The 26,546-nt window shown below is 44.9% G+C and overlaps 1 protein-coding gene across 1 annotated transcript in view; it reads right to left on the bottom strand.

Annotated features, from left to right (window-relative positions):
• Positions 1–26,546, bottom strand: part of GALNT12 (polypeptide N-acetylgalactosaminyltransferase 12) — a 64,479-nt gene that overhangs the window by 10,277 nt on the left and 27,656 nt on the right. Inside the window, exons 2-7 of the mRNA XM_004372367.2 lie at positions 17,883–18,052; positions 8,366–8,555; positions 7,307–7,492; positions 5,087–5,204; positions 3,593–3,769; positions 1,168–1,299 (exon numbers count right to left, since the gene is read on the bottom strand). Coding sequence (XP_004372424.2) covers positions 1,168–1,299; positions 3,593–3,769; positions 5,087–5,204; positions 7,307–7,492; positions 8,366–8,555; positions 17,883–17,928 — 849 coding nt within the window. The 5' untranslated portion in view covers positions 17,929–18,052. The remainder of the gene's footprint in view (positions 1–1,167; positions 1,300–3,592; positions 3,770–5,086; positions 5,205–7,306; positions 7,493–8,365; positions 8,556–17,882; positions 18,053–26,546) is intronic.

Below are 26,546 nucleotides of genomic sequence, written 5' to 3' on the forward strand. Positions count from 1 at the left end.
ACTGTGGGACATAAAGTGATACTTGTGAAGAATGTGCCTCTTAGTCAAGTAGATACAAGAGACCAAAGGGGAGGCTTCTGTCCAGAGGTGAGATGGGAAGGCAGAGAGAGTTAGGAGCTGGTTGAATGTTCATGGGGAATCAGGGGCAGAGGGAAGGAGTATGCTGTCGCAGAACGGGGTGAGCGGTTGGGTCTCATAACAATGTATGTAAAAAAAAAAAAAATTCTGTATGGGAGGCTAACTTGAAATGTAAATTTCATTTAATTACAACAATAAAAAAATTTAAAAAAATAATAAAAATGTTTATGGAAGCAAAAAAAAAAAAAAGAAAGAAATTGAGGGCGTCAGGATTAGATATTCACAATACCAAAAAATTATTGTCATTGGATTCGGTTATGAAAATGACTGCAATTTTGGAAGAAAATGCCCACATTTTATATAGATACACACTAAGGTGTATAGAAGTGAAGTGACATGATGCCTGAGATTTGCCTCAAAAAAGAAAGAAGTGGGAGAGTGGAATGGCAGAGAGAGAAAGTAAGAGTGGCAAAATCTTGGTAATTCCAGAATCTCAGGGACAGGATTCATTATACCATACTACCTGCATCTGTGCGTGTTTGAATATTTTCGTAATGAGAGTAGAACTTAGTGCATTACTATTCTGTTCTGAATTTATCAAAGGCATCCAAAATGGAATGCCAGCACTTCTGATCAACAAGACACAGCAGAGTAAATCCAAGCTAAAGCAAAAGATGCTGGACATTTTGGTTGTTCTCATCCAGGAGCACTGCTTTTATGTTTTTTGAAATACTAGAAGTAACTCTCCTGTCCCCACTCTGCCTTTATAGATGTCTGGGTTGGGAAATATTAACTGGTCCAGCCATTTAGACTTGAATTAATGTGATGAGGTGTAAGTGAAAAACACAAAATGGAAAAACCTAGTGAGCTTTGGTTTCCTCATCCATAAAGCAGGAGGCTTATACTTGCCAATTCTGGACACCAGGCCCAGACACTCACGGGAGAAGGATGGACAGTGGATGAAGGGTGGGAGCGCCTGAGGGTAAGGGGAGGGCAGCAGTCCCCACGAAGGGGCCTTTCTTGCCCAGGATCTGTCACTCAGACCTGGAGGCCAGGGAACTCTCTGCCCCCATGGTGTGCCTCACTTACCATCCCAAAGAAGCCAGGTCTGTCTTCAGGCACGTGCAGTTCTGGATACACGGTCTCCAAGAACCACTTGAAGTCCTTACAGTGGAGCTTTGCACGGAGCTCTCTCCTCTCTGTCACATCTCCAAAGGGCTCCTGAGAAAACAGCACAATGGTGAGCCCTGGCAGGTCACGGCATTTCCTATCAAAGTTGTCTCCTCAGTGACACTCAGTTGTGCGCTCATTCAAGAAGCTTTTATGGAGCATGTTTGTGTGCCGGGTCCTGTGCAGGACACAGAAGGTAAAAAACTGCCTTAGACCTAGTTCCAGCACTCTATTAGGCGAGATGGTCACACAAACAACTACATTCCCGGTGCTCTCCCGACAGGTAGGTGTGACCAGGTGTGCAAGGGAAGGGGACAATGCACATGCTGACGGAGTGTGGGAGCCAAGCCCTAGGGCAGCATGGGCACCCTGGACCCGCGCATCATCAATGAGCGTGTGATCCCAGAGGTCACCCTGATACCCCACCAACAAAATGTCCGTCATACACAAGTGCCATGACTTTCCAATGTACTATTAACATCTGAATATTCACTTTCAAACACAGATAAGCATTCTAGATGCAACCATCAGTGAAAAACCTTCTTAGCTGCTCAATATACTGAAGTATAAATACACAACTTATGATGGCAAGAGCAAAATGCTGCAGTAATAAATATCTGTGGATGTTGAGTTTTATGGACAAAACCAGTAATTAAGGAATTTCAAGTAATTAAAATGAAGCATCTGTTTACTATGGCAAATGTGCAGCCATGTGAATAATATTAACTGTCCCGGCACTGTTAAACTATTAAATTTGAGAAGTTAAATATTTAATAAAATGGTAATAATAATGAACTATTTTAATAAAATTTCCAATTTCTGCTTATTTCTTAGAGGTTCTTTCTGTGACCAGAATCATTGTACCCTCAGCTTTAGCCACATAGCTATTTTAACACTCGGTCATCGGGCATTCGGGCAAAAGGTGTATTTGGTGAGTCTCCAACATACTATTCTTTGGGAATCTCAGTGACAGGGAACTGAGGGTTCCAGACAAGGTGACAGAGAAGAGCAGGTGTTTCTACCCTGTAGCCTTGGGCAAAATAAAGGATGCTGAGGTAAATGACCCTGGAGTCCCCAAAAGAGAGAGGCGGTAAGGGGGGAGGTCAGGTTGAGAGTCTGTGAGGCTCTGCGGGGCAGTGGCGAGAGGCGAGGCACACTGGAACGGACAGGCTGGGGCTGAGTTCTACTCCACATTAGCCACTAGGCCTTCGGCAAGTTCCTTAAACCTCCCTCGCTCTGAGTCTTGGTTTTCCCATCCATAAAACAAGACTTTTCTATCTACCCTGCAGGGCTGCTGTAAGGATTCAGAAAAGAGATTTTCATCAAGTGGCCATGAGACAGGTCTTGCAGCAGACCTTCTAGTCTTGCCAAGTGGCTCTCTTAGTTATACAAACGCAGGGTAAGCGGGTGCTCCTGTCCTGGGGACAGGCTGCCACATGCCCCCTGGCAGGCAGAGCTGGTCTGTGCAGGGGCAGTGGACTGCCTTGCATCAGAAGCCCAAGACCTCCTGGGAAAAGGGGTGGATCACTCCACAGTACCTCCACAGCAGGGGCAGAACAAGGCTCTGGGGTGGAGAAGAGCAAAAAGCCCCTGGGAGAAGTCACCTGAGGAAAGACAGAGTCTGGCCTGATGACCCACCTCAGTGTCAGGGGCATGGGCTGGTCTCAGCATAGTGTGTGGCCAGGGTCCATGGTGGGGGGGGTGGCAAACTGACAAAGCTAAAACCTCAGCACCCCATGGGGACACCTTGACCACCATGACAGACGAGCTCAGCAAGGCTCACCTGAGTAGGAGGCAGACCAGCCCTTGCCGGCCTATGGGGACCTGGCTTCCATAGCTATAACCTGTGGTGAGAAGATGGCAGAGGTGGACAGGGCCACTCTCCAGTTCTCTGTCTGTCTGGAAATGGAGGCAGCACTGAGTCCCCATTTTGGAAAAGTAAGTCTCAGGGTTGTTGAACAATTCATGGGGACTAGGAAGAGGTCTCGAGAGGGAAACAGCAGACTTCTAGCTAATAAGGCAGGTGTGCCCTGTGCAGTAAGTTTGCAAATAAAGAACTTGTACCCCGAGTGTGTCGACCTGACCCTACTGATTGCAAAGAGGTAATATGGATAAGATGCCTGACACATGACTCTAGGTACCCAGCAGCCAGCTGTGTTGGTTTATTACCATTATAAATGAAAGAATACACTTTTCCCGTACTTTTATCATGAATGCCCATTTATTCTCTATTTCTAGAACCAAATCTACTATGTTGGCGAGGCCAGAATTAAGTGCTTGTGTTCAGATGAGGCCAGGTTGAGTGTGGGAATCTGACCACATTTGGGTGGGCAGGGGAACTCACCAAGCGGGCTTGGGGGTTGCGATGGTAGTAGAGCTCTTTATATTCATCCATCCATACTTCGGCTGCGCGGACACTGTTGGCTAGAGCCTTGTTGCGGGAGTAGGGGGCTTTCTTGGGGAAAACGTGGCCAACGTGAGAACACGGGTGGGTCTCCAAGGTCCCACCGCACTGCCAGATCTGCACATGGAGCACAGGAGAGGCTGGGCTGAGCAGCAGGGAGTGGGCTGCAGCGAGGAGGCGGGACACATGGCAGTCACAATGACCACGCTAACACGCCACTTCTCCAGCACAGTCATGACACAGAACGCAGTCAAAAAACAAGGGAGAAGCCCCAAAGACATCAAAGCCATCAGAACCAACGCCCCAAGCCCATGCAGTATAAAGCTCACGCGCTTTGCTTACAGAAGGGCCCACAGGAACTTTGCTCAGAACCGTTTACTCGTTATGTGAAACCCGGGCTTCGATTACCTGATCTCCTAGCCACAGAAGATAGGAAAGCAGCAAGTAAGAAGAGAGGTTCAAAGAGGAAAAGGAAGAGCTTCTAGAGGCAGGCAGAGCAGCCTGACACCTAGGGAAGAGGCAGAAAGACCATTAAAAGCACATCTAGAAACTCAATGGGCAGAGGCATTTGGTGCCATCTTGTGCTAGGGAAAAGGCCATGAACACCTCATTGTCCCAAAGACAGTGCAACTAAGTACAGCATCTGGAACTTATCATGGAGAGCTTGGGGCCTCAGTGGAAGGCCAAATTCTTGTTTATTAACTCTTTTTATAAGGGCAAGAAACCATATAAAATATTATTTGAAAACTTAATTTTCTACTGAAAAGCATGAACATTTACATAAGGTTTTGACACTTAAAATGTAGTATTCCATGAACTGGAAAACCTACTGAAATGCTAGAAGTTTCTCAAAGGGGGATTGGTGGGCCTTGTACACAAGAATCAGTAGGCAGGGTTGTTACAAAAAGCAGACTCCTGGGCCCTACTCTAACTCTCTCAAATATGACTTTCTGGACACTACACCTGGAAGTCTGCCTTCTTAACAAGTTTCCCCAATGATTCTTACATGTGTCACAGTTTGAAAGTCACTGTGCTAAATAAAGAGGCTATTTGTAAGTAGTTAATCATATGAAGGCCCCTGAAGATGGGATCAGGAGGCAGGGACCCGTGTTTTAGCCACTAACTCACTGTGTGACCTTGAACAGATGCCTTACCCTCTCTGAGCCTCAGTCCCTCCCCTCCGTAGAAAGAGACGATGAGGTGACTTTCAAGGCCCTTACCAGCCCCAAATTTATTAAAAGTACATTTTTTAAAAAGCTGAAACAAGAAGGCAAGCGTGTTTATAGTATGTGTGTGTCATTATCATCTTTCAGTATCACTGGATAAACTGCCGTGATAGAGGAAAGTCCACCAGACTTTCATAGCAAATCCCACCATCCAGAGAGAGAGACAACAAATTGAGAATGAGTCCAAAAAGAAGAGTGGAATACTTACCCTAAAGGAGAACTCGAGGTTCTCTCCTCCCCAAACTTCCATTCCTGTGTCATAAGACCCCAGATATTCAAAATATTTCTTACTCACAGCGAACAGCCCACCAGCCATTGTTGGAGACCTGGAAGAGTGTGATATCCATATTTCAGTGCAAGCGGCAGAAAACCATTCCAGTCAGTTGCACTGCCTTCCTGCCACAAGTCCTTTATTCCATCCATCCATCTCTAATGACACCCTGAGTGCCCACTCTGCCAGATGCTATGCTGGGCCTAAAGACATAGGCACAGTGCTGAGGAAGCTCATAGACACCTCACAGGCAATTACAGAACAAGAACATGGTGCGGGATAAATGCCTTAACTGAGGTCAACCCTGGGGCCTATGGGAACACAGAGGAAGGGAAGGGGCAGGGAGGGGAGGGCTAAGCTTCCTGGAGAAGCTGCGGTCTATAGGGCAAAGGGGAGTTAGTCAAGAAGAGGAATGGAAATGGTACCCTGAGAAGACAGAACAGCGTGAGTCAAGGACTGTGGGTGAAAGAAACCCTTATACTTTCATACTTTCAGAAGCACAGAGAGCAAAGGGAGATAAGGAGAGAACGAGAGGCCATGTTCCCCGAAAGCATGGCAGGGGCCAGGCTATGGAGGCTGTGGCCATGCTCAGAAACCCTGACTTCATAGGCAGGCACTCACAGACGCAGCTTAGAGGCTGCCCCGTAGAAGATCACAAAAGGCAAGTCAGGCGTTTTAATGTTCCCCAAGGACCGGTTCCTCTCGTGCTTGAGTGGTTCCCCCTCCAGAACCTGGAGAGCCAGCTTTAGCCTTGTTTTCTCGATACCAGGTTTATCTAGAAGCCAGCACTGATTTCAGAAATGGCCCAAGGCTTCCAGCCTACCACACAGAGAACTGTACACAGAGATGCAGATGCAAAAGAGTTTGGAAATGGGGGAAAATGTAGCATTAAGAGCCTGATAGTTTGAACTATTTAAGTTCCTCCAGCCACTCTCTGGGCCATGATAAAGTACCGGCTTTCCCTGCATGCCAAGGCAAGCTCTGGGCCAACTGAGAAAAGGACAGCAACATTCCCTGTGGGAGGGAAGGTTCTAGACACAAAGCACTTTCCCGTGTGTTCATCCTTAAAATCTGGGAAGTAGGCAGGGTGGATATGATCATACCTATTTCTCAGATGAGGAAACTGAGGCCCAGGGATATTACGGGAGGGGGAAGATAGTCGGCCACAAAGTCCTTGAGCACGTTTATGGGGGAAGGTGGGCAATGGGAGCTTCATGCCAGTATGCCAGGCTGGATTTGTGACCCTGTATAAGATCCTTCTACTCTGCCTCAGTTTCCAAATCTATTTAGTGAGGGAGTGGGCAGGAAGCACTCTAAAAGCTCCTGCAGAAGCCTGGTATCATCCTCAATGCCTCCCTTCCCTGACTCCCCACCCAATTTCTCCCAATTCTTCTACTTTAACATCTCTGGAATCTACCATTTCCCTCCATCCTCTCCCCCACCATCCAGTCCAGGCTGCCATTATTTCTGACCTGGAAGACTGCAGAGCTTATCACTGGGGTCCCTGCCCACAGCCCTGCTTTTTCCAGGCCCCTCACCACTTGGCTTCCAGCACAATCTTTAAAGAATGCAACATGGTCAGGTCCCTTCCTGCTCAGATCCCCTCACTGGCTTCCACCCTCTTTCAGGGTAAAGTCCCAGCCCCTCATCTCTATCTTCAAATTCACCTCCCATGACTTGGCCCTGCCCATCTCTGCAGCTTCTTCTCTTTGTACTCTCCCCTTACTTGCTCCACTCTGGCCAATAGTGGGTCATCTCAAGATCAGGACTCAGTGGAAGGATTCAGAGCCCAACTGCCAAATGTGGATGCAGATCTAAGCCACCATCTCCAGTTTGATGCACCAGCAATGAAGCTGAAGTCCTGACCTCCACCTGTCTGACTCTCTGTCTCCCAATCGGTTCTGAACTTGGAAGAAGAGGAAGAGGAAAGACTATTATGTCAACACCTCAAGAATGAGAGTAACTGATCCTCCCTTAAGGCTTCTGCTCAGTCCCAGACTCACTCACTGGCCAGAGCTGGATCCTTCTCTCCAGGTCCACCCACCCCCAGTTCAAATGGCCCAACAGCTAACCATCTTCCAAGAGTTTTTGCTGACATGTTAGCCAGAAGCCATGAGGCATGCTCAGAGACGAGTAACCTAGAAGTTGGACCCTGACCTGATGACATCGATGGGGGACCGCATCCGCCTCCTCTCTCTCTCAGGGACCGTGTGCCACGTGAACACCAGCCTCCAGTCGAAGCCGCCAATCTGGGGCTCCCCGGGGTTCCCCAGGTACTCGAAGGTGTCCCAGTCGATCACATCAATCACAGGACACACCACTGCTGACTCATCTTCATGGATCCTGAAAGCACCCAGGACACCCTGTCTTTTCACGGAGATGGGCGGCTAGAGAACAACTGAGAGATTCGAGCATGAATTCTCCTCACCTTTCCACTAGGAAGGAGGAAGATCTAGCTAAGAAATACCTGCTTCTCTTATCCCAGGTGTCTGCACCCTGGCAGGTGACTGTTCTGTGGGGGGCAGTGGCCTTAGTCTGAAAAGTCTCAGGGCTCTACAAACTTGACTTCCTCTCTGAAAGTCAAGACATGTAAAAATCAAAGTATCTTTTAAAACAGAAAGCAGATTTTCAATTTCTCAGGATTGAGTTATTTACTTAAAATGGAACATCTTAAAATCAAGAAGTAATTATCTCTGTAAGAACAGAGATACACTGAGACCAAAGGGTTACCTTTGGAGTTAGAATTTAGTTCTAATTCTGTCCCTTATGCACTGTGTGACATTAGCCAAGCCCCTGGCTCTACTTGAAGGAAATATATCAAAATGTGTATTCTCTAGGGCTGTGATTCTGTATGATTGACAATTTTCTTTTCATTTTCTTGGCTGATTGTACTTTCTAAGTCTTCTACAATAAACTTGTATAATATATAATAATAAGAGAGCAAACACTTAAACACAGCGCCTTCCATATGCTGGTCTGTTCTAAGCACTTTATATCAAATCATTTAGTGGTGTCAATAGTTGATGAAGTGGGATCCATTATGATCCCCAGTCACAGAGGACTAGCCCAAGGAGTATCTCAACTCAAGGAGTATCTGCACCAGGTGCTCCAGGCCCCAGAGTGTGCCCCTACTGCACATCTACTGCCTCTCCATCAACAGTAATGAGTTTACTTTTCATGTGTCTGTGGCCCCGCTCCATGTAACGGCTCACCCACCTCTCCAGCAGCGGCTCCAGCCACCCTTCGTGGCACTCACAGTGACAGTCCAGGAAGGTCAGCACATCGCCCTTTGCCACAGATGCCCCCAGGAGCCGGGCTCGCACCAGGCCTTCCCGCTTGTTAGCACGGATCAGGCGCACCTTGGGCAGGCCAGACAGCTCAGTGGCCAGGCGCTCCTTCAGGTGCTCTATGGAAGGAGAGCAGAGCAACAAGGATTACCATGACATCCTGCAGGGGCACCTCATCCTAAATGGCATCCTTCCACGGCCTCACCTTACCCAAAAGAAGGCTAAATATGTGTGAGCCTCCTTTTCTTTGGAGTCCCTAGGTGGTCTACACGGATAAACCCTCAGACATTAACTGAAAGGCTGCAGGTTCTAATCTGCCCAGGGGAACCTTGGAAGAAAGACCTGGCAATCTACTTCCTATAGAGAACAGTTCTACTATGGCGCACTTGGGGTCGCCATGACTCAAAATCAACTCGACAGCAACTGGGTTTTCTCCTTTGCTTTGCCACCTGGCGTGTCCTGACGTCACCCCCCACCAATGCTGGAAGCACTCTGAAGGGTGGGAAACATGTATAAAATAGTCTAGAAAAAGCGAGGCTAAGGTTGAGGGGTTCCAGACACACCATTTGCTCCCCTAAAAAATGCATACAATCTTTTAACCACAATTTTTTATAACAGTAGAATGATGTCAATGTAATTTTTCTCAGGAGCACATTACAGTTTAGACAGTAGTAGTAATAATAATAGTGGCAGGTAACATTAATGAGGGTCTACCGTACTAAGCAACCACATGTCTGTCAGTTTGTTGTACTGTGATGGCTTGTGTGTTGCTGTCAGGCTGGAAGCTATGCTGCGGGTATTTCAAATGTCAGCAGTGTCACCCATAGTGGACAGGTTTCAGCAGAGCTTCCAGACTAAGACATACTGGGAAGAAGGACCTGGCAATCGACTTCTGAAAAAACTGGCCAGTGAAAACCTTATGAATATCACTGGGACATTGTCTGATATTGTGCCAGAAGATGAGTCCCTCAGGTTGGTAGGCACTCAAAATACGACTGGGAAAGAGCTGCCTTCTCAAAGTAGAGTCAACCTTAATGACATGGATGGAGTAAAGTTTTCAGGACCCTCATTTGCTGATGTGGCATGACTCTGTATGAGAAAAAACAGCTGCAAACATCCATTAGTAACTGGAATGTAGAACGTACGAAGTACGAATCTAGGAAAACTGAAGTCGTAAAAAATGAAATGGAACACATAAAAATCTATATCCTAGGCATTAGTGAGCTGAAATGGACTGGTATTGGCCATTTTGAATCAGAAAATAATAGGGTCTACTATGATGGGAATGACAAATTGAAGAGGAATGGTATCGTATTCATCATAAAAAAGAACACTCATGATCTATCCTGCAGTAAAACACTGTCACTGATAGGATAATACCCATATGCTATAAGGAAGACCGGTTAATACGACTACTATTCAAATTTATACACCATCCACTAAGGCCAAAGATGAAGAAATTGAATATTTTTACCAACTTCTGCAGTCTAAAATTGATCAAACATGCAATCGAGATGCATAGATAATTACTGCTGACTGGAATGCAAAAGTTGGAAACAAAGATGAAGTATCAGTAAGTGGAAAATATGGCCCCGGTGATAGAAATGACACCAGAAATCGAATGATAGAATTTTGCACTACCAACGAACTATTCATTGGAAATATCTTTTTTTCAACAACAAAATGGTGACTGTACATGTGGACCTCACCAGATGGAATACACAGGAATCAAATCAACTACATCTGTGGAAAGAGACAATTGAAAAGCTCAATATCATCAGTCAGAACAAGGCCAGGGGCCTACTGCAGAACAGACCATCAACTGCTCTGTGCAAGTTCAAGGTGAAGCCAAGGAAAATTAAAACAAGTCCATGAGAGCTAAAGTACAACCTTGAATATATCCCACCTAAATTTAGAGACCATCTCAAGAATATATTTGACACACTGAACACTAATGACCGAAGACCAGGTGAGTTGTGGGATAACATCAAGGACATCATACATGAAAAAAGCAAGAGGTCATTAAAAAGAAAGACCAAAATGGATATCAGAAGAGACTCTGAAACTTGCTCTTGAACATACAGTAGCTAAAGCCAACAGAAGAAATGATCATGTAAAAGAGCTGAACAGAAGATTTCAAAGGGCAGCTCAAGAAGACAAAGTAAAGCATCATAATGAAATGTGCAAAGAGCTAGAGTTAGAAAATCAGATGGGAAGAACATGCTCAGCCCTTCTCAAGCTGAAAGAATTGAAGAAAAAATTCAAGCCTCAAATAGAAATACTGAAGGATTCTATGGGGAAAATACTGAATGACACAGCAAGTATCAAAAGAAGATGGAAGGAATACACAGAGTCACTGTACAAAAAAGAACTGGTCGAAGTTCAACCACTTCAGGAGGCAGCATACGATCAAGAATTGATGGTACTGAAGGAAGAAGTTCAAGCTGCACTGAAGGCATTGGCGAAATTACAAAGCTCCAAGAATTGACGGAATACCATTTGAGATGTTTCAATAAACTGAGGCAATGCTGTAAGCACTCGCTCACCTATGCCAAGAAATTTGGAAGACAGCTACCTGGCCAAGTTACTGGAAGAGATTCATATACGTGCCTATTCCAAAGAAAGGTGATCCAACAGAATGCAGAAATTATCGAACAAAATCATTAATATCACATGCAAGTAAAAATTATCCTGAAGATAATTTAAAAACAGTTGCAGCAAGTACATTGACAGGGAACTGCCAGAAATTCAAGCCAGATTCAGAAGAGAACAGATGGATCTTGGCTGAAAGCAGAGAACATCAGAAAGATGTTTACCTGTGTTTTATTGACTATGCAAAGCCATTCAACTGTGTGGATCATAACAAATTATGGATAACACTGCGAAGAATGGGAATTCCAGGACACTTAATTGTGCTCATGTGGAACCTATACAGAGACCAAGAGGCAGTCGTTCAAACAGAACAAGGAGATACTGTGTGGTTTAAAATCAGGAAAATTGTGCATCAGGGTTGTATCCTCTCACCATACTTATTCAATGTGTATGCTGAGCAAATAATCCGAGAATCTGGACTATATGAAGAAGAACGCAGCATCTGGATTGCAGGAAAACTTATTTTACAATCTTCTATATGCAGATAAAACAACCTTGCTTGCTGAAAGTGAAGAGGACTTAAAGCACTTACTGACGAAGATCAAACACTTCAGTATGGATAACACCTAAGACTTCAGTACGGATTACACCTCAGCATAAAGAAAACAAAAATCCTCACAACTGAACCAATAAGAAACATCATGATAAATGGAGAAAATACTGAAGTTGTCAAGGATTTCATTTTACTTGGATCCACAATTAATGCCATGAAAGCAGCAGTCAAGAAATCAAACAACGTATTTCATTGGGCAAATCAGCTGCAAAAGACCTCTTTAAAGTGTTAAAAAGCAAAGAGTTCACTTTAAGGACTAAGGTGCGCCTGACCCAACCCAGGGTATTTTCAATCTCCTCATACGTAAAGGAAGCTGGACAATAAATAAGGAAGACTGAAGAGGAATTGATGCCTTTGAATTACAGTGTTGGTGAAGAATATTGAATATATGTTGGACTGCCAGAAGAATGAACAAAATGTTTTGGGAGAAGTACAGACAGAATGCGCCTTAGAAGGGAGGATGGCAAGACTTTATCTTCTGTATTTTGGACTTGTTATTAGGAGGGACCGGTCCCTGGAGCACATCATGCTTGGTAAAGTAGAGGGTCAGTGAAAAAGGGGAAGACCCTCAATGAGGCGGACTGACACAGTGGCTGTAACAATGGGCTCAAACAGCAATGATTGTGAAGATGGCACGGGACCAGGCAGTGTTTCATTCTGGTGAACACAGGGTCAGTATGAGTCAGAACTGACTCAACGGCACCTAACAACACAACACTGTACTGAGAGACATACAGAGCCCTGGTGGTGCAATGGTTAAAGCACTTGGCTGCTAACCGAAAGGCTGGCAGTTGGAACCCACAGTAGAAAAGAACTGAAGATCTGCTCCCATAAAGATTACAGCCTAGGACACCCTGTGAGGCAGTTCTACTGTCTCCTATAGCGTCTCTATGAGTTGGAATCAACTCGATGGCACACAACAACAGCAAAGTGATTTACATATAACTCATCTGATCCTCATAATTCTATGAGGTAGGTGTTACTATTACTCCCTTTTATAGATGAGGAAATTGAGGTCAGAGAAGCTAAGGGACCTGCCCAAGCTCACAGAGGAAGTGAGCTGAAGAGCTTGGATTTGAAACCAGGGAATCTGGCTCCCGAGTTCACAGGGTTTACCACTGCCTCCCAGAGCTTTCTTGTGCAATTTCTCATCTTTATTAAATAAATTTAAAAAACTTTGTCAGGAGGACATGCTTATCCCATTTTGTAGATGAGGAAATGAGTACTAAAAAGTTGAAAGAAAGTGCCAGAGCCAGGGTGGCCCCAGCAGTCCTCTCTCCTCACAGGGACTCTGGGCTGGAGGCTGAGTCACACCTCCCAGCGGGTTAGGTGGAGGCAGCAAAACTAGAGGATTTCCCTACATCAGTGTGGGCTTGGTCTCCAAGTCCTCACCCATCAGCGAAGGGAAAAACTGTGAAAAAGGTCCTAGATTGCTTCATAGTTTGTGAAAATGTTTCCCTAAATATGTTTGACACTCAAAAAAACATTCACTGAAAACATCATACTGAGTGAAATAAGCCAGACATAAAAGGGCAAATATTGTATGATGCTGCTTACATGAAATATGTAGAACAGGTAAATCATTGAGATAAAAGATTAGTGGTTACCAGTTGGTAGGGGGGATAAAATGGGGAGTAAAAAAAAAAATTAAAAAAGGAAAAGAATTACTGGATAAATACTCATTAAGAAGCTTGTTGACTATGACAAAATCCCTCATTAAAATCCTCCGAAAAATTATACCAAGAATTAGCAAGAGAAGTGGCTTAAGCCCACCTGGCCCAGCACAGCCACTGGGCTCTGTGAGTAGATAACGACTGCCAACAGTCAAAGCCCTGATACCAGATTATATTTAAACAAGTCTCAATCCAAATTATGCCACTCCTATAGACACATACAAAGAGCCCCGGTGGCACAATGATTAAGTGCTTGGTTTGAACCCACCAGCCGCTCCGCAGGAGAAAAGACATGGCGATTTGCTCCCATAAAGATTACAGCTTAGGTGTCTGGGGTCTTAAAAGCTACCAAGCAGCCATCTAAGATGCATCAATTGGTCCCAACCTACCTGGAGCAAAGGAGAAGAAAGAACACCAAAGACACAAGGAAAATATTAGCCCAAGAGACAAAACGGCCCCACATAAACCAGACTCCATCAGCCTGAGACCAGAAGAACTAGATGGTGCCCAGCTACCACCAATGACCACCCTGACAGGGAACACAACAGAGTCCCTGATGGAGCAGGAGAAAAGTGGGGTGCAGAACTCAAATTCTAGTAAAAAGACCAGACTTAATGGTCTTACTAAGACTAGAGGAACCCCAGAAGACATGGCACCTGGACTCTCTGTTAACCCAGAACTAAAATCATTCCCAAAGTCAACTCTTCAGACACAGGAAATACAGGGTGGAAAGGAGGAGTGTGCTGTCACAATATAGGGATAGCAACTAGGGTCACATAACAATGTGTGTATAAATTTTTGTATGAGAAACTAACTTGCGCTGTAAACTTTCACCTCAAGCACAATAAAAAAAATTTAAAAAAAAAGATTACAGCCTAGGAAATCCTATGGGGCAGTTCTACTCTGTCCTATAGAGTCGCTATGAGTCGGAATCCACTCAACGGCACACAACAACAGCAACATAGACACACACACATAAAACACTCAGTGGCTGATTTTTTTCAATGCTAACTATAACTGCAAATAAGCTGATGGCAGGATTAAAGGAGGTGACTTCTCAGGCAGAGTTCACTTGCTATGGTACTCAGTGAATGTGAACAAACATACACGTGTAGCCTCCCTGTGCATTATGGATTCTGTTTATGCGGATGTTACGTCTGCCTGAACTGCCGTCCACACATGCGAGGGGCAGACACCCCTCACTGAGCTCAGACTGACATTGCACAAAGGGCGGGAGGAGGAGGCAGGGCAGGACTTCTCAACTCGACTGCAGAGTAAGTGGGAATCTTGTCTGCTTTGACACGTGACCACAATGAGGGAAGGCTTAGCCTGCGGCACACACATTTTTGAGCAAACTGAGCTGGGCTGAAAGGAGTTCATACTACATTTCTGCATGCTGCGGAGCTGCTAAATCCCTACAGATAACATTAATAATCTGATACTTGTTTCTGAATAAATATATTCGTGAAATGTTTTTGCACTTTATAATTTTTTTTTAATGTTTAATAAAGACAGAAAGAACCTAACACTGAATAAAAGCTAATTATATGCCAGGCACTAATCTAACACAGGAGCGCTGGTGGTGCAGTGGTTAAGAACTCGGCTGCTAACCAAAAAGTTGGCAGTTCAAATCCATCAGCTGCAACTTGGAAACCCTATAGGGCAGTTCTACTCTGTCCTATAGGGTCTCTGTGAGTTAGAATTGACTCGACGGCAATGGTTTTTTTTTTTTTTTTTTAACCTGTTACCCACCTTACTGCATTTAATCCTCACAATGATCCTACAAGGCAGGAACCATGATTATCCCGATTTTACAGGGGCTGAAGCTAAGGTGTACACTGATTATTTGCGCAAGGTTGGACAACCATTAAGTGCTGGAGCTACAATTCAAGCTCATGCAGCGTGACCCAGAACCTGCGCTTCTAACCGTACCTTGAACTGTGTCTACACAGATATACTTCAACCAACCATTTTGTGAAGAAAGGACAAAAGGAAGCTTAGATTAGCACCTACTATATGCTGGTTGCTGTCCTGTAAGTCTATCCTATACATGATCTTATTTATTCCTCACTACAACTGTCAAGAGAGGTGCAGATAAATTCATTTAACAGGTGAGACACTGTTAAAGAAGAGAAACCACTATTAGTTTATGGTAAAGCTCTCATTGGACCAGGTGCCCTGACCCCAAAATTCAATGCCTACTAGGCTATACCCAGCATAAAACCCCAGCCAGGCTTAACAAGCTGTCACAGAAATGTCGATTATTTCCCAAAGCCCACTCTCCCCACGATGTTTAGCTGAGCACATGGCCATCTGGGATAAAGATTATCCCAGCTTCTGTAAAGCTATTTCCCAGCTTCTCTTGCAGCTAGGGTGACCATGTGACCAAGTTCTGCTCAAAGGGATGTTAGGGAACTTCCAGGTAGTGCCCTTAAATGGAAAAGCTCTCTTCTACTTTAACCCCTTTCCACTGACCTGGGTGAGCAGTAGGTGGAGAACCAACTTGGACCAGCAGATCCACACCATCCTAGAGAAGGTGATGCAACAAGACAGAAGGAGCTGGGGTCTCCTAACACCACAAAGCCTCCACACCAGCCTAGACCACTTAGACCAGATTTGTCAGGTGAGAGAGAAATCAGTTTCTCTCTTATTTAAACCCATTATTTTGAGTCTCTGTGATGACAGCCAAACCCATATACCTAAACCAGTTGCTGCTGAGTGATTCTGACTCACAGCGACCCCATGTGTGTCAGAATACAACTGTGCTCCATACGGTTTCCACTGGCTGATTTTTTGGAAGCAGATCACCAGGCCTTTCTTCTGAGGTGCTTCCAGGTGGACTTGAACCTCCAAAGTTCTGGCTAGCGGCCGAATGTGTTAACTCTTTGCACCATCCAGAGACTCCACTAGTGCACATACATGCTGGGCTTTGCAGCCAGACAGAGCAGGCACAGTGCTGAGATAGCAGATGCCAGTAAGCAGAAGCTGCTACCCTTCTGGGTGGTCCAGGGGTAGTAATTTGGTTTGAAACAAGCTCTAGCAACTAAGCCCCCAGCTCAACCTGTGGTTACAGCCTAGACATTTCCTCTCAGGTAAGCATAGCTGTCCCCCAGAGCCGGTCACCCAAGATTTACTGGCTCATTTCCTACAACCCCACGGCCACTAACACCAGCCCAAGCCAAGCACGTGGGCACCACAGTGGCCCCTTACAGCTCTCCCTGCTTCCGTCCTTGCTCACCACACCACCCCACCATCCCCCGCTGCCAAAAAAAAACGGCCATTCTCCACACGGCAGGCAGAGCAACTCCTCAAGCTGGTCCAGATCATCCTGCTGGGCTCCTATCATGTCCTCTGACAGCTCCTATCAGGTTCATATTTAAGCCTAAACCCCTATCATGGCCTCCAAGGCCCTACCCGACCTGGCCCTGCCCACCCTGCAACCTCATCTCCTACATCATCACCCCATTGTGGGGTGCTCTGCCCTCGAGAACGCCACGCTCGGTCCACCTCCGACTTCTGCACCTGCTGCCCCCTGGCCTGGAAGGCTCTCCCCAAGATCTCCATTTGGCTGCCTCCTTCTTGACATTCTAGCTTTAGCTTGAATTCACCTGAAGACAGGCCTTTCCAACATTCACTGACTAGAGAAGGCCTCGTCCCCAAGCTCCACTTCCTTTCTCTCTTGCTCCCATTTTTCCTTCATAGCACTTTCTACTTGTTGAAATATACAATACAAGATAATATAGTACCACCATTCACCCAGAGACCCAGGACAGAAGACCAGAGTCTTCCTCATGCTTACCTCTCCCTCACACCCCTCAGCCAGCCAGTGTCCAGGCCCCGTGGAGCCCACCTCTCCTGCCTCTCTCTGCCACCATCTGACTCCAAGCCCACCGCCCACCTGGGCCAACTCAACAGCCCCCTGGCCTCCCTATGGAGCTCCCCTGTACACCACTGTCCACACTCCAGTCTAGGGGGATCCTTCTAAAGGGCAAAACTGCCTTCCTGTTTAAAACTCCTCCTTGGCTTTCCCTGCCCTTAGAATAGAGTCCAAACTCCTCATGCTAGTGTCAAAGACCTGCCCCCTTTTGCATCCCTCCAGCCTCACTTTTCTGACTCCCCAGAGGCAGCTGACACTCTGTCCTTCTTGAACTACTTGCAGATCCAAACAACCCATGTACCTTTGCACCTCCAAGCCTTTCCACATTAGGTGCCCTCCATCTGAGTTGCCCCCCTCAACATTTCCCGCCCAGCAAACTCCCCAACCTTGGAGACAAAGGCCAACCATCACCTCCTCTGTGAAGTCTTCCTGACCACCAGGCGGAGCCAGTCCCTCTCCTCTTTTTCCCCTAGCACATGTGGTAGAGCCCTTGGTCGTCACATCTGCGCTCCCCACCAGACTCTAAGCTCCCCAAGAGCAGGGGCTGGGTCTGCTCGTCCTCAGTGCTGGGCACAGGGGGACACATGAAGCCTGTCTTCACCAGGCCTCTTCTACCCCTCCTGTGTCACCCTGCCACCCCCAGTCACTGCACAGAGAGGGGCTCCTCCAGGAGCCCGTGTCGGGGGCTTACCTCTATCACTGTAGTCATCGACAAGGATTACTTCCTCCAGAAGCATGTCTGATGATGTTTCGAGGACACTGTAAACTGTCCGAAGGAGAGTTGACCAGGCTTCATTATAAAAAGCTATGACCACAGATGTTCTTGGCAAATTCTCATAATCGTACTTCTTCTCCAAGCACCTGCAAATACAGTATGACTTCAGAAATCAAGAACCCACTGTTGACCATGTGCACCAGGCCCAGGATGGCACCGGGGATGGAGTGAGGAAGGAGACAGGGGCTGTGGTCTCGAGGCTGTCCCTGGGGAACTGGAAATAATCTGCCAGAGAATCTTCCTGAGCCCCCCATGTTCCACCTGGAGAACCAGCAGACTCTGAGAAAGGTTCTAACCATGAAACCCAATAAGCTTTTACTGTGGGATATTGTTTTTGAGCTTCAAAGCCAATTTTCAGATTTGAGCACCACACAAACGAAGCAGAATCAGGAAGCAGAGTTCAAGTTCACCTCTCCAATAGCTCCTCTATCTATGCATTCCTTTCCAACCCCACTGTCAGGCCTTTGCTCAGAATGTTCCCTCGGCCTGTGATGCCCTTTTTTCCCTTCTCTACTTGGCCAACTCCCTGTCCTCTTTTAAGAACAACTCAACACAATTCTCCTTTGGGAAATCTTCCTGGGTGCCCCTGAGTCAGGCAGTTGCTTGCTCCTAAGAGCTCCTCCAGCACCTTGTCCATGCCACACCTCTCTTCCAGTATGGGTTGCTCACAGCACCCCGGTTACTTCATGTTCCACTGCGTCTCTACCTTCTCACCAGCATCCAGCAGTGTCTACACTTAACAGAGGTGGTGTGCAGAGTGAATGAACTGGTTAGAATGTATAAGCATTCCCAGGAGGACACTGACTAACTCCCTAATATCCATACCACCCCTGCTCCATTCTGTGGCAGCCACATGGTTGGGTGGGCTGACCTCACCCAGCTCCAGGGTAGGCCTGGCTAACAGTGATAGGAACCACTCCACTTAGCAGGGTTTTATGTTACTTTGCACTGAAAGCTCCTTGGTTGATACAGAAGCCTATGCTTAGAGGGAACAATGACAAACTCAGTGTCATGGGACTTGATTGAGGGATGTGCCTGGAAACCATCAGGAGGTCTCAGTTCTGGAAGTGGCAGAGAGCAAGATGGCAGGGGGGACAGAAACCCAAGAGGGATACTGCAGAGACACCAGAAGGATCAGGGTTTGAATGCTGGGCTGGCTAAAGGCTGGACTGAAGGACCAGCTAGAAATGTGAGAAGGGGACAAAGGGCTAAAGATCAACCAAGGCTACCCAGGAAGGTAAGGCAGGGTAAGAAGACAGGATTGAAGATGCAGAAACTAAGCAGGATGAGGAGTGAAATGTGACTATTGACTGCTAACCATGCCCCTGGGCCCTTGACTCATCAGTTAGTCACCAAATGCCTTCAATTCTTGTTATTCATGGCAGTTATGTTCTATAAAGTCTCCCCAAACACTGAATTAGTGAATGCTGAACTTACCTGAAACCCTGAAACTGAACCCTAAAATATAGGGTTAGATTCCTGTGAGCCTCTGGTGACATTTTCATCAACCAATCAATACATAACCTTGTTTTGTGTACGTTTCTGCTTAAAGACACCTTATCTAATATATATTGCTGACTCACTGGTATTGAACTCACGGCCAACAGCACTATAACTCATGCCTGAACGAAACTGATCTAACACATGTATTTTCTCCATAAGGCATGTCACTGCCTTCTTAAGCTTAGGAACACTAGACATTTTAAACATCAAAATCACCAACAAAAAGCATTAAAAATGAGAAAAACATAACTAGACCATGAAAAGGACACTTGTTTACAGTATGAGAGCTGAAACAAGAAGGCAGAGTATCGCCAGGTTTGACCTTAGTTGGGAACAAGTACATCAGGCGACTCAAATTTTTCACCGCTCTGCACGTTATCTGTGAACGACTGCAAAAGCACTGCGAGTACTGATTTTGGGGTTACGAATAAATATTAGCGAGTAGGCAAATTCACAAATACGGAATCCATGAAGGATAAGGATAGACTGTGTTTTCTGATCATCTACTACGTGCCAGGCAGGCAAGGCCCTCACTCCCATGGAGCTTACATTCTGGGGGAGGGGAGAAAGGAGGAAAAGTGGAGAAAATAGTCAAGTAAACAAACAAATCAATAATAATTTCAGAAAGTAATAGGGGCTATGAAGAAAGTAAAGGAGGGTGATGAAATAGTAAGCAACTCTGGAGGGGGGTGGGAAGAGGAAAGGGGAGAAACCTTAGAGCAGGTGATCTGGGAGGGCCTCTGTGAGGAGGTGACGATTAAGGAATGATGAAGGATCCAGCCCCATGAAAAGCCAGGGAAGAGGCCATTGCGTGCACAACCTTATTTCTTTGGATTTTTAAAAATTTTTACTGTGAAAAATTTCAAACATACAAAAAGTAGAGCGAATACTATAAGGGTACACTCCTGTGTACACTTCACCCATCTTCAACAATTCTCAACATGTGGTTAATCTTGATTCATCTATGTCCTCGCCCACTCTTTGATCCCAGATTAGTTTTAGCAAACTCAGCATATCATACCATCCATAACTATGGTTCTGGCTGTGTGGCCTGCCTTTTGTTCCTGCTGCTCTTCTAAGCCCAGCCTCTCCAGCCTTTCCAGTGACTCCCTGAGCTACTCAACATCCTTCACATAAATTCCTGTTTCTGTTGCCTGTACCCAAGAATTCTGACCAATATGCCTCCCAGCTGTCTCCCATCATCCACTATCCTCCTCCTCCATCCAGCAACCAGAGGGGTAATTTACAATGTAGGTGTGACCATGGCACTCTCTTATTTAAATTCCTTCCATGGCTTCCTATTTCACATGAGATCAAACCCAAACCTCCACTCATGGTTTCTAAGGACCTGGCCCCCTGCCCATATCCCCGATCTTATCTGGTGTAGAGGTTTTAAAATATATCCAGAAATTCTTTGACACCCTTCACTTTAAAAGGTGGAGTGTAATTCTCCTCCCCTTGAATGTGGGTTTGACTTAATGACTCACTTCTAACAAACAGAATGCAGCAGGAGTGACAAGTATGTGACTTTTGAGACTAGATCAGAAGACACAGAAGTTTCCTTTTTATTCTCTCCATGGATTGCTTGCTCTGGAGAAAGCCAGCTGCTATGCTGTGAGAATACCCAAGTAGCCCTATGGAGAAGTCCATGTGGTGACGAACTGAGGCCTCCTGCCAACATCCAGTACAAACTTCTAAACATGTGAATGAGCCATTTTGGAAACAGATCCTCCAGCCCCAATCAAGCCTTCAGATGACAAAAGTCCCAGGCAGCATTTTGACTGTGATCTCAGGGGAGACCCTCAAGCCAGATCAATCCAGCTAAGCCACTCCTAAAAGTCCTGACCCAAGAAATGGTGTGAAATAATAAATGTTTACTGTTTTTATAAGCCACTAAGTTTGTGGTAAAACATACTCTGAAATAAATCATGAGGTACATGAGACAGACCCAAATTGAGAGACATTTTACAAAACAAAGGGCTTGTACTCTCCAAAATGTCAATGTCATGAAAGACTGTTCCAGACTGAAGGAGACCAAAGAGACATGAAAACTAAATGCCACGCCTCATTCTGGACTGGATATAGATCAAGAAGAAAAGAGGTGCTCTAAAGGACATTATTGAGACAGTCAGGGAAATCCCAATACTTGACCAGGAAGAAAAAAGTTGCTATAAAGAACTATTTTGTGAACAGTCAGAGAAATTCAATATTGTGACAGTTTCTTGAATTTGATAACTGCACCATGGTATCACAACAGAATGTCCTTGTTCTTAGAAAACAAATGCTGAAGTAACTACAGGTAAAGGGCCATGATCTCTGTAGCTTACTTTCAAATGTTTATAGTATTATAGTATACATACAGAAACAATAAATAAATATACAAATACACATATACATATTAAAACAAAAAAACAAACCCATTGCGATCAAGTCGATTCCAACTCACAGTGACCCTACAGGACAGAGTAGAACTGCTCCATAGGGTTTCCAAGGAGCAGCTAGTGGATTCAAACTACTGACCTTTTGGTTAGCAGCCAAGCTCTTAACCACTACACCACCAGGGCTCCAAATATATGTATAGGAAGAGTAAATATAGAGGAGTAAATAAAGTAAATGTGGCAAAATAATAATGCACAGAACTAGGTGATAGATATATAGAAGTTTATTGTGCTATTCTTGCAAATTTTCCGTAGGTTTGAATTCTTCAAAATAAAAGAGTTTAATAAAAAGAAAAGAAAAAAAATTAAATGTTGCAAAGGGTTTACCCAAACATCAAGCTGATTTGGTGTATAGGTATTTATCTCAATCTTAGTGGACCTTAGCAAACTTCCTCTATTTCATCTTTCTCACTTTAACCAAAAACAAAAAAGAAAAATCCTATGTATACACACACACACATATACAAAATAGCAAAGGTAAAAATACATATTTGAGTGTATAAAAATTTTAATAAGTGTGTCTGGATTTATCAAGACTCTGAGTACTAGACAGAATAGAAAGAAAAGCTACGTAAGGCTGATTTGTAGCCCACTAGGAGCTTCAGAAAGAATTAAGTGCTTACAGTACATGGGAAAAAAAGTGTTCTTGTGAAACCTAAAAATAAAGACATTTCTAAAGGACAGTTTGGTTTTTAAAATTAAAGTAACCAGAGTGAGATACTGATTCTTAATGATTCAAACCTTTCAGTGAGTCCCAAACACTGTTTAAACTTACGCAGGTCCAAAGAGAAATGAGTGAAAATAATGACAGTGAAGTGTAGTTTTCAAAAGTGAAGTTTATTTAACTTAAAGAACAGTCCTTTAGTCTCAAATCATATCCTTACTGTTTTAGATTAAAATTTATTTCTTTTCTTAAGAGAATAAGCAGTCAAGCTCTGCTTGACCAAATGGAGTTTCGAATCCTGTATCGGTCCCTCCTCAGTTTTTTGTGTTTGTTTATGTGTATTCACTGCTCTGTGAAAACCAAAGGGCTAAGACCACTGTTCTAGAATATCTAAGTGGGCTTTCTATTTGTGTCCCCTTAAATCACAAGAAAGTCAGGTACCAATTTGCCAACAGGTATCCAGAGCTTTAAAATGTATATCTGTTCTTGGATCTCATATTAACATATCCAGAAATTTCTTAAGGAGCCCTATTGGTGCAATGGTTAGGCATGTGGCTGCTAACCAAAAGGTTGGTAGTTCTAACCCACCAACAGCTCGGCAGGACAAAGACCTGGCAATTTGCTCCTGTAAATATTACAGCCTAGAAAACCCTACTCTGGCACATGTGGCCATTATGAGTCAAAATCAGCCTGAGGGCACTTAACAACAACAACAAAGAATTTCTTAATCAGAAATACCCTCAAGGAGGCTAGTTGTAAAAAAAATTTCTTTATAGCATTATTTATGATAACAAAAAGCTGGAAACAAGATCAATGTCCAATAAGAAAGAAACGGTTAGGCGGTGGAGCCATCATGGTGCTATAGACAGAGGCACCACGCCATCCCTACATAGCAAAGACCCAAAAAACTAAGTAAAACAGATAAAACATCAACCCCGGAACCCTAAGCATCAAACGAAGGGATAAAGAACTCAACCAAGCACCGAATAGAATAAGAAACTGACAGAGAACAGAAAACAAGGAGAGCTATGGAGTGGAGGTCCCTATCAGCTAATGTGGCACGGATTTGCCATCGTGGACCCCTCAGCCACCAAGAACAGTGGACAGCGAGTACAGGAAGGCAACTTCACAGAGCTCCCAGCAGGAGACAGAGCATGCGGTAACCAGGGATACACACTTTCCTACCCCCCACCCTTCTCTCTGTGTGGCCTCTGCCGCTTTCTGGTGGGCTATGATCCCTTGGGTGGGGATACGCCGGCTCCTTGCCACTTGGATTCACCCCACCCCCACTGTTTGTCTCCTTCAGTGCCGTTTTTTTGTTGCTGTTGCTTCTTTTGGTTTCTTCTCTCTCTCTCACCTCCTTCCTTTCCTTTCTTCTGAACACCTTGCACCGTGTGCCATCTCCGCTCCTTCTTGATGTGCAGTGTCACTTGGCTGGGAAGCTCCTTTTCCAGTTCAAGCCACCATGTAGGTGGGCTCCCTGGGAACATTTTTTTTCTTCGTTTCTCAGTTTCTTGTCTCTACCTTTCTTCCTTTCCTTTTTCCCGAATACCTGGCACTGAGTGCCATCTCCGCTCCTTCCTGATGGGCTGTGCAGTGCCGCTTGGCTGGGGAGCCGCTTGCCTGGTCCACACCGTCATGCTAGTGGGCTCCCTCAGAGCATTTTTATTTCTTCTTTTCTTTTCTCGGTTTCTTGTCTCTCTCTACCTTCCTTCCTTACCCTTCTCCCAAACACCTGGCACCATGTGCCAACTCTGCTCCTTCTTGATGGGCTGTGCAGTGCCACTCGGCTAGGGAACTGCTTCCAGTGGGCTCCCTGTGGGCATTGTTTTTCTTTATTCATTTCTCAGTTTCTTGTCTCTCTCTACCTTCCTTCCCTTCCTTCCTCCTGACCACCTGGCATCTTTATTTATTTATTTATTTATTTTCAGTTTCTTGTCTCTCTCTGGAAACCCTGGTGGTGTAGTAGTTTAGAGCTATAGTTGCTAACCAAAAGGTTGGCGGTTCAATTCTACCAGGTGCTCCTTGAAAACCGTATGGGGCAGTTGCTATGAGTCAGAACTGACTCGACAGCAATGGCTTTTTTGTCTCTCTCTCTACCTTCCTTCCTTTCCTTTCTCCTGAACGCATGGCCATGTATGCCTTTCTCTTTTTTTTTTTCCACCAGTTTCTTCATCTCTCTATCTTCCTTCCTCTACTTTCTCCCACCCAACTAGCTGCATGTGCCATCTCTGTCCCTTTTTGACAGGCTGTGCCACACCACCTGGCTAGACAGCCACTGGCACACAGCTTCCCCGGGTCTGTGCCACTCCAATGGCAGGCTCCCTCAGCACCTTTTTTCTTTTTGACTTCTATTTCTCTCTCCTCTTTCTATTCTTCCACACACCCACTCATCACATCCTCCTCCCTCCCTCCTATCTGTACCTTGTGCTGAGCACCGCACCTCGAGCAGCACAAGCGTGGACCACCAGACCCTGCCCTGCACTGCGCCCCGCCCCACCCTGTTGGCCCAAGTATGTGCCACAAATGACCTATCCCCACAACTCCCCCTCCACTCGACCTGCCTTGTTGCATCATAGCTAAGCGAATGGCCCTGGCCATTGGACAAGGTGGTACGAAGGATCGTGCCCACAGACCAGCAAACAACAAAGAACGACCAGTCCAACTGCCCAGACATAATAAAATACAACAAAAAAGCAGGACAAAACAAAAAATCTGCAATCAATAAATGACGAAAACTAATTACTGAATGTCCCAAAGATAGCAGATGATATCAAAACACATAGAAAAAACAGGACAGGTTGGTTCCAGTAGGTGTCCAAAATAAAACACCAGATGACTGTCTGGTAGAAGTAAAGGCACTATGACTACCTGATAAGGAATTCAAAACTCTAATATTCAGAGATATCCAAGAGATGAAGAAAAAAGCAGACAAAAATAAGGAAAAAATAGACAAAATCATGGAAAAGATAGATAAAACAATGGAATGAAGCAGGAAAATAATACAGGAACAAAGTGTTAAAATAAACACATAACTAGAAATCATACAGAAACAGCAATTAGAAATCCAAAATACAAACAACAAGATTTCAGAAATGGACAGTGTCACAGAAGGTTTGAGGAGCAAGTTTGAAATACTTGAAGACAAATCCTTGGATACCACTTTGTTTGAGGAGAAATCAGAGAAAAGAACAGAGAAAAATGAAGAAACCCTGAGAATGATGTGAGATACAATCAAAAGCAAAAATTTTCGAGCCATCGGAGTTCCAGAACAGGGGGAGAAAATGGAAAACACAGAGAGGATCATTGAAGAATTGCTGACAGAAAAGTTCCCTAATATCATGAAAGATGAAAAGCTGACCATCCAAGAAGCTCAATGAATCCCATATAGGATAGACCCCAAAAGAAAATCACCAAGACATAGCATAATCACACTTGCTAAAACGAAAGGCAAAGAAAGAATCCTAAGAGCAGCTCAATAAAAACAAAAAGTCACACACAGAGGGGAAACAATAAAAGTAAGGTCTGATTACTCAGCAGAAACCATGCAGGCAAGAAGGCAATAGGATGACGTATATAAAACCCTGAAAGAAAAAAAAAATTGCCAACCACAATATATCCTGCAAAACTCTCACACAATATGGTGGGGAAACTAGGACATTTCCAGATAAACAGAAATTAAGGGAAGATGTAAAAACCAAACCGAACTTATAAGAATTATCAAAGGGAGTCCTTCAGTTGGAGAATTAACAACCTCAGACAACAACCTGACTCTAGGACACAAGACCACATCAGCCAGATACCAACCTAGGTAATGAACACTCAAGGATAAAACAAAACTAAAAGATTTACAACAGGGAACCAGACAGGTTAATCTGTAAATGACAACAATGTCAGAACAATAAAAGAGGGAATAAACGGTGCAGGTATAGAACTTTCAAATGGAGAGGAAGTCAAGGCTATATCAAGTAATAA

The sequence above is a fragment of the Trichechus manatus genome, unplaced genomic scaffold (genome assembly GCF_000243295.1).
Source record: "Trichechus manatus latirostris isolate Lorelei unplaced genomic scaffold, TriManLat1.0 scaffold00016, whole genome shotgun sequence".
NCBI classification, from domain to species: domain Eukaryota; kingdom Metazoa; phylum Chordata; class Mammalia; order Sirenia; family Trichechidae; genus Trichechus; species Trichechus manatus.